Raw genomic sequence first — 9,139 nt, 5'->3', positions numbered from 1 at the left:
TAATTAGACAATATACAAAACATTTATTAAAGTACATCCCAAATATTTTTTTTATTACAAAATATCAAAGGCTTTTCCAATTGTTACAGTTTGTGCGGAAATGTCTTTTTGTCTGTCTGTGGCGCAACACACACACACACACACACACACACACACACACACACACACACACACACACACACACACACACACACACACACACACACACACACACACACACCTCTGCACAGGGCTATTAGCAGGCTGGCACAGTCAGTAGAAATGTAGCAAAATAAGTCACAGGTACAGCTCTGTGCCCAAGCTTGGTCAGCCATTATATTCTTTTACAATGTGAGTGAGCATTTTCCATACAGAGCAAAAGAGAAGAGAACCGAAATGAGTTGAAATGAAGTAAGAAGAAAAACAATGGAGAAATTAAGACAAACATGAAATGACAGAATGACTGTGGTGAGGTGTGTCTGATGTTCATCCATGGGAGGGGTGCTAAAAAGGGAATATCATTCTTACGGACCAACTAATGAATGTACGTATGGCTAAAACAGGGGACTAAACAAGCAGAAGGCAGTGTGCATCAATCTCAGTCTGGCATGTTTTCCTCCTCTTCCTCCACCACCTCTTCCTCCTCCTCCTCGCCGCCGCTGTCATGGCGTGAGGAGTTGAGGAGGTTTTGGGAGTGGGAGTCCCGGTTGTCCCCGCGAGCGAGCTGCAGCCCCGTGGCGTTCTGCAGGGCTGCCAGGCTCTGCTGGCTGACGTACAGGCCGATGTTCACAGACGGCATGGAGCGCCGCAGCTCCTCCAGCCGAGACACGGCCTACACACACACACACGCACACATGTGCAGACACACACACACACACAATCAAATAGACAGTTTTATACATGTGCTGCCTGCTAGCTTCCCCCAGTGTATCATGACTACATGACACAACATCCAATGCAATGATTACAGTATGGCATTTTTAAAGACAAGAAAGGAATAACTAAATCTGGGATTAATGTGTGGTGGAGTGCACAGTGAAGTATGCCATTTACTCAAAACACAGAAAGAATGTAATGTAATGATATGTAAAAAGCAATTTGATAATGTAAATGTTTTATTCCATGGCCAGTGATTGCTATGGACTATTTATTGTGCGTTCATGTGGTCTCGTAATTATGGTAAATACCAAATGCCGACATTCAAAGCACACATGAACACCCCTTCTGGTATTTTCCACTGGACAACTCGTAGAAAATTTTGATACACGAATTGACGAGATGGTGACATACACAACAGCTGGCTCTATTCTCACCATACTAAGTTTAAATACTAATCAAAAAGAAACGGCATTGAGTATAAAGACAGTGTCATGGACATGGTAAATGTCAGTGTCAGAAAATATTCAGCATTTTTACCTTTTGACTTTCTAATTCATTTTCCTGCTGTAGCTGATGAACACTACAGTCTATAATCGTTCTAGTAAAAACACAGGCCTGAGTCTCAATCTGGTCCACCATCTTTAGTTTGTAAACAACAAAAAAGCACATGAACGCAACGCTTTGGTAAATACCACTTCGCAAATGGATAATATCTACTTAGGAAGACCACATGAATGCACAACTAGTCATTGCATGTGATGGATATGCATCATATTCGACATCAAAGCACTGTACTACGTAAAGACAATATTCAAGAAACATTGGCATTGATGTCTCACACCATTAACTGCACATTTACTGTAGATAATACTGTTAAAAGAGGACTACACAACATTAGAAAAAAATGTTAATTTGTGCAGACATCCAAGCTTGCCATGTTGTACTCACCTGCTGATAGTTTCCCTGTTGGCAGTGGTGCTCCACCAGGAAGCCGTAAACATCACCGACTCGCACCGCTGGATCCAGATCCGACTCCTGCAGTAGCGTCTCACACACATGCACCGCCTGTGCAGGGTCGTCCTCATACATCCTGCAACATGGAGAAAAGCAGTCAGCTTTACAGACAATTTCTTCATTTGTATCAGACTTACAAAGGAATCATGGATACTCAGTTACAGGGGGCTAGATACCTTGAATGGAGCTGCAAATAATAATAATACCGGTAATAATAATAATAAATGACAATAATAATAATACACAGTAGTATGCATTTCCCAGCTAAGGTGCTGTTTCCACGTAGCAGGATATTTTTTAACAGGGTATTTTTTTATCCTGTTTAGGTGTAAACGCAACATGTGGATAAAAATAAATCCTCCATTGTAACTAATGCGTTTCAGCCCCTTAAATAGGATATTTTTTTCTCCTGCTTTTTATACCTGGATTTTAAATATCTGCTACGTGGAAACGGAAGGCCAAAACCAATGCAACCAGGAGAAAAAAATATCCATTATATAAAAATATCCAGCTACGTGGAAACAGCACCTACATTTGTAGATATTTCACTGACAAGACATACTATGGCATGTAGTGTGGCCAGAGACCTTTTTGTGAGGAGCTCTTTTACAGACATACAATTAAAGCGGCACGTAATAAGCTTGACATTTTATTGTGCTTTACTTATTCACAATAAATCACTATTAACAGTTTTGTTCCCATTTCAGACAATTGCCTGTAACTGAAATATTTTTGGCAATACTGCACTCTCAATTTTATGGCTCCAAATCATATCTATGCCAAACCAATCAAAATGCAGCTCTTCTCACATCCAGAGCTGAGTACACCGTATATCTTCAATCATAAGACTGCCCTCTAGTGGAGGCGAGAGACATGGTGATGCGACAAGAACGATGGTTGGTTACGGTTCTATAAGTTTTGGATGATTCAGCAGTCAGAACGAAATAGAACATTACATTACCAATTTATACAAAGCCCTTAGTTATTTACAGGGTATTGGTTACAGTCATATGGGAGATAGGTGCCTTGCTCAAGGGCACCTAAGTCATGGGGTGCGGTAGGGAGCGGAAAGGGGCGGGATTCGAATACACAACCCTCTGATCTTAAGTCCATGTCCTTAACATTGGGCCACCGCTGCCCCCATTACACCACGGCTGCCCCAATGTTTGAAATTTGAGATGAGTTTGAGCTGGAGAGGGGGGACATATTTTTACCTGCGTGCTTGGATGAACTTCTTCACCAGCGAGATTCGATGCGTGAGCTCAGCCACTCGACTGTCCTGGTCATCTTCGTTTCGGCCTTTTGTTTTCGACAGACACTTGTTGGCCTCCGTTAATGCTCCCAATGCCTTCTCATAGTTCTGGTAGTCATCAATCTCCACCTATTAACAGAAGATAAAAAACCCACACACAAACACATTAGTAATACAAAAAAATCATGCTTTCCAAATACAACCTGTCCTTCATGAATTTCATTCAATCGGCTTAACACTTCATTTATTCCAATTGGTTTACTCACCTGTGCACAGGCTTCATAGAAACCCGCCAGCAGGTCGAGGGCTCTGCCTTTGGTGTAGAATCCGATGATGTTCTTCATGATTTCCGGATCTTTCTGCCAGTCTAGAGACTGCAGGTAGTTGGCAGCCATGATGTAGATCTCCTTCTGACGAGACACTCCAGCGAAGAACATGATCTTTTCTGTGTCACCGGACTTCAACAGAGCACGCATCGCCTGTAAGAAAAATTTACGATTTTTTTATTTTCAATTTTTTTTTAACTTACACAATCATATGATAGAGCTGTAGAGCCTTAGAGAGTTAAAGGCCATATGGATCGATCAACTGCCAAGAGGAAGTGGCATTTTCACCTTTATTTTATTGCCTCCCTGAGTGTACTTCTTGGTTGCTAGGTGATAGTTGCCCTGGCGCATGCAGCAGTCGGCTATGCGCTCCAGCAGGTCTTTGCGCTGGTCTTCCGTGAGGTGGGCGGAGCCCTGGGCCACCGTCATTCTCTCGGCCAGCTCCTCCGTCACCGTCAGGTTGTGCTCCAGACACAGCTGCAGGGCCTCGTGGTACTAAACACACATCACATCACAAGACAGGTCAGTGGGAAAGAGCAGTGCCCCATGGGACTACACAAGAAGCAACACTACAATACAGCAGAATAGAAAATGAGATACTCAGAAATACTAGAATAGTACAGGAAAGAACACTGCTGTAGTGTGTAATAAAATACGTAGCGTAGTTACTGAACACTATTCACCATATGTAAATAGTACAATCATACTGTATATGCTCACCAGCCACTTCACTAGGCACACTTGTCCAGCTGCTCATTGATGGAACTTTCTGATCAGCCATTCAAATGACAGCAGCTCAATGCATTTGGGCATGTAGACTGGTTCGAGCTCATAGAAAGCCAATAATAACTCAAATAGTCACTTGTTACAACAGAGCTATGCGGAAGAATGTCTATGTATGTACAGCACGTTGAGCCTTGAGGCAGATGGGGTGCAGTACCAGATGACCACACCGGTTGCCTCTCCTGGCAGCCAAGAACACGAAACTGAGCCTACAATTCACACAGGCTCACCAAAATTGGACAATAGAAGATTGGAAAATGTTGCCTGGTCTTATTGGTCTCAATTTCTGATGCAGCACTCAAATAGTGGAGTAAAAATTTGGCATCATCAAATGAAAACGGACCCATCCTCTCATGTATCAATGATTCAGACAGGTGGTATAATAGTGTGGGGGATATTGTCTTAGCACACTTTGGGCCCCATAGTATCAGTTGAACTTTGTTGAAACACCACAGCCTACCTGAGTAGTAATGGAGGCAGTTCTGAAGGCAAAAGGGGGTCCAACCCGGTACTAGCAAGGTGTACCTAATAAAGTGGCCGGTGAGTGTATACATATTATTTGTATGTGACCACACTCTGAGTACGCAATCTGTGGTTCACTAGCACAGATAAATAAACAACACAAACACGTAGTGTTAAAACACAGTAACTAATGCAGACCTTCTTAGCCGCTACCAGTAGCTCTACAGCCTTCTGGTACTGCGCGTGTTTGATGAAGAAGTCTGAGCAGCGGGCCAGCAGGGCTGGGTCACTGTTCTCATTCAGGTCCTCTGCGATCAGCTGCAGCGCGCCAAACTGCTCTGTGGCAAAGGCCAACTCCAGAGCCTTGGAGACGTGGCCGGCCTGAGAGAAATCAATGCCAAAATAGTCACAATCATACAAGCAACAAAATACAAATAGACAAAATAGCCCCAATAATACAGTACAAGCAACTGTTAACTTTCTGTCAACATATCCAGTTCATTCATGCACAGATTAGTTATTTTGCTAAGAATTCCAAACAATGAAATGCTCTGACTATGAAATCCTGAAATGCCTAACACACTGAACAATTTCCCTGATCAAACATGACTGCTGATGGGAATCTTGATAAGATAAGTTGCTCCTACCTAATTGTGAACGGTACAGATATGAGTGATTCTACGATTCCCCTACGCTTTTGGCAAAAGCAAAATGTCAATTATCAGTATTTTTTTCAACTAAATGACCTAGATGTTTACATAGTGTATATATTTAAGTTTCCAAACAAACAAATTGCCAAGCTTAATCTGAAATCATTTGATAAATACTCTAATGAAAGCGAACATTTGCTTAATTATTTTGTCAACAGTGTTATGGACAAATACTATGTCATTTCAAACATATATAAAAATACTACAGTGTTGAAACAACATATGTTTGAAAGTGCTTATGTCCCTTAGCAGTAATGTTGTCATTAATCTGTGCAACTGATATAGAAAATGTGATTGTTGAGCTTCATAAGTAGGATTTTATGAGTCACTGTGATACAGACTGACACATTTTTCATCATAAATCCCTGTAACGTCTGATTTGAATATAGTCACCCTCCTTAAAACAATACTTCCTTCTCCAGAGATAATCCCTAGTGTATGTTCATAGGATTTTTCCAACACATAAGGGATCAATAGCGCAAAAACACTTTCAAAACAGTCAACCGTGTTACTCAACTGTGTTACGGTCAACAGTGCAGGGGAACAAGTCGGCACTTTTTTTAGGAGAAAAAACAGAGCAGACAAACCCATCTCCCTAGAACACAAATTATTTTGTTTGTTTGTCTGTCAATATGGATATAAATTGGCAAAAACATACTCCAGCCCAATTGGGCTGCTTAGGATGGCCGAGTGCGGGTAAAAATGGCATCTATCAGAAAAACCTTCCCACTGCCATATAAATCAATAGAATTGGGCGGGTTTTTAGGGCGGATTTTGATCATTTTTTGGGCTGGAAATCATCAGCCTCATCTGGCAACCCTGACTGTCATACTTAATTGTAACACCATTGACGGTAACACCATTGACATTTCAGCCATTTTTATGGTGTTGTGCTAACTGAGGACCTCAGCAGTTCCACCACAACACCTTAATCAATTCATGCATCTGTATGCTTTATCTGTGTTTTTCTACATGTGATTTCTAATTCAGATTCTTATGAATATGTTGATAACACAGTTGACAGGCAATTTTCCCGCTATGAGAACATGAAAAAGAATGGATTAAATTATGGTAGGATGGAGCTCAAAATTTACCAAAAAGTCTTCCCGTATCCTGCCAAAGAGGTTATGACATCACGTGATGTTATTCGTATGGCCTAAGACCAAACCATTACTGATTTATGGAGGAGGTTTCAGACCGTGACATGGTTAACACAGTTTTCGTGGACACACACAAAATGGCAAATTTCATGTAAAATGGAAAGGACAGTGGTCTTTCTGACAGTTTTGTCATATTGTGATGATTACTGTGAATCAACATTTGCAATCGTCTTGGGCAAAACAAGTTTCTTTACATGCTAATATGAAGACTGAATCTGACATTTGGAAAACAGGACGGCATGAAAACGCCCAAAACCAGTATTAAATATTCATTCTTGCTGAGGGAAATAATGCTATGTCTACACTTTCTGTATTATATGAAAGATAAATGTTTTCTAATGTCCAAAACATCATTGGATGCAGTTAATAGTTAGAGGAATTGGCAAATAAAATCCACGGACTTAAAAGTGTAGGCGAATTAGAGAATCACTCATATGTAAAATCAGCTGATTTAAGTCAGTTGCTAAAACAAATATTTTGAACAGGATTACAGATTCCCATCACAATATGAGATAAAGGGTGGAGAGCACATATTCATAAAAGTAATTTAGCAGGTGCCAACTCAGGAAAAACAATTACAACACCTACAAACAATTACGATACACACTAATTTCAAGACAGCGAATCTGAGGGCAATAATTTGACATGAAAAGATAAAAACACTATTTGAGGCACTCCTTACAAAAGTTAAAAAGCATTCATCATGCCCTGATGAAGACAATGGGTCGAAACGCGTAGGCATGTAGCCAGTATTCAATTAAGGCTTTTTAACTTTAGTAAGGAGTGCCTCAAATAGTGATTTTTATCTTTTCATGGAAGTTTGGACGCCCAAGTTCTTTTTGATGAGTACCATTTTTTACTAACTGGATACAGGACCCAGTGAAGCAATCCCTTTTCTCTTTTTGTAGCAATAATTTGACATTTTGATCTTCAGGTATTTTGACCTCTTCTAGGGCAAATCCGATCTGATTCCCATTTACTCCATTGACATTTTGAAAACTAGCATTGATTCTCACGGCAATACGGACAAAACGAGTCACGTTTCAGCTCAATAGTACCCATACTTTTGTTCTTAAATACGAGACGATTCCGTACCTCAAGGGACGTTTGGCAACCCTATGTGAGTGCACATGTGTGCTTTTACCTTGTGGTAGAGCATGACGGCGCGGTCCATGTGCGTGTTCTTCTCCTCGTAGTAGCAGGCAGCCTCCATCATGTCCTCGGGGTTGCTGAGCAGTGCCAGGTTCAGCAGCTGCTCGTCCAGGTTGTTCTCCTTGCAGAGGCGGATGGCGTTATTGTACGCCTGGGCCCGCGTGTAGAAGTGCACCGACTGGCCGATGTCCTCCTGGCCCTCGTACTGCCGCGCCAGGTGGTAGGAGGCCGCCCTGTTGCCCGTCTCGTTGGCGATCTCGCTCGCCTGTGAGAAAAGACAAAATGCCCCCTGAATTAATGAGAAGAAACTGAGACCAAATCATCAGATTAGATCAGTATCAGCATCAGATTAGATCCATGAGGCAGAGTTGCTGTACTCTGATGATGCAGAATTGTTACAGGAACTGATCAAGGTGAGATCCTGACTAAGAACCTTATCACATACTACATACTTACCATTTCCTAATTCCCAACAAATTTGGTATTGTTAAAATAGGATCTCAACCACTATCAGTATAAAATGGTTGTTACAAAAGGAAGAGTATCTTCATAGCTAATCAGTTACAGTATTACTGTGCAATATTAACACACAGGAATGGAATCATATTATGTATCTTACATATTACAATCTTTCACATGTGCTACCTTTTGAACGTTTCCCAGGTAACAGTGGACTCTGACGAGAGACAGGTAGTCCTGGGCATGCTCATAGTAGCGCAGAGCAGATTCCATATCTGATTGGCTCTCCAGGTACTGGGCCCACCACTTGTACAAATTCCTGATCAATCACAAAAAAAAGAGAAACACACATTATTCCATCAGGTCAATTAGGCACTAGGTGAAAAGATGCAGCATGTCTAACTGACTCTCCAAGTACTGGGGGGCCCACAACTGCCCAATCACAAAAGATAATCACTCATCATTCCATCATGCTAATTTAGACACTAGGAAACACTGTCTGGCTGACTCTCCAAGAACTGGACCCATGACTGACCAATCACAAGGGAGAATGACTGTATTTCACCACGTCATTAATCAGGCTAAAAACAAAAAATGCAGGAAGTGCAGAGGGGCGGGAACTCACTTGTCTTTCATCTTGTTGATGTAGATCTCCAAGGCCAGGGAGTCTTCGATCAGCATTCTGGGAACCTCCACCCGGTGGGTGTCCGACTTCTCATAACTACACTCGAAGAGAATACAGACGGAGGCCAACACAGCAGGGGGGGGGGAGAGGAAAAAGAAAGCCGTGACACATGAGGAAAGAGTGATGAAGGTCACTATTAAAAGAAGCAGCGGCGGCGCTAAAAAAAAGTTTTTTTTGTCAGGAAGTCCTGTTGACAGGACGGGAGGATCTGGTGTGATGTCACACATACACTCATGCACCATCAAACAGAAGTAGAGTTGGGGGAGCTTATTGTAAAT

General features: G+C 41.7%; 1 protein-coding gene across 1 annotated transcript in view; it reads right to left on the bottom strand.

Annotated features, from left to right (window-relative positions):
- ift140 (intraflagellar transport 140 homolog (Chlamydomonas)) overlaps window positions 1-9,139 on the bottom strand; it is a 49,757-nt gene continuing 40,618 nt past the window's right edge. The window contains exons 21-29 of the mRNA XM_063221890.1: window positions 8,802-8,897; window positions 8,363-8,495; window positions 7,710-7,982; window positions 4,894-5,076; window positions 3,739-3,945; window positions 3,391-3,603; window positions 3,087-3,253; window positions 1,807-1,948; window positions 1-811 (exon numbers count right to left, since the gene is read on the bottom strand). Of these exons, the coding sequence (XP_063077960.1) occupies window positions 578-811; window positions 1,807-1,948; window positions 3,087-3,253; window positions 3,391-3,603; window positions 3,739-3,945; window positions 4,894-5,076; window positions 7,710-7,982; window positions 8,363-8,495; window positions 8,802-8,897 (1,648 nt within the window). The 3' untranslated portion in view covers window positions 1-577. The remainder of the gene's footprint in view (window positions 812-1,806; window positions 1,949-3,086; window positions 3,254-3,390; window positions 3,604-3,738; window positions 3,946-4,893; window positions 5,077-7,709; window positions 7,983-8,362; window positions 8,496-8,801; window positions 8,898-9,139) is intronic.

Source organism: Engraulis encrasicolus, chromosome 17 (assembly GCF_034702125.1).
Source record: "Engraulis encrasicolus isolate BLACKSEA-1 chromosome 17, IST_EnEncr_1.0, whole genome shotgun sequence".
Classification (NCBI taxonomy): domain Eukaryota; kingdom Metazoa; phylum Chordata; class Actinopteri; order Clupeiformes; family Engraulidae; genus Engraulis; species Engraulis encrasicolus.
Note: the sequence above shows the minus strand (reverse complement) of the source record. Positions and strands in the feature narration are given on the sequence as shown.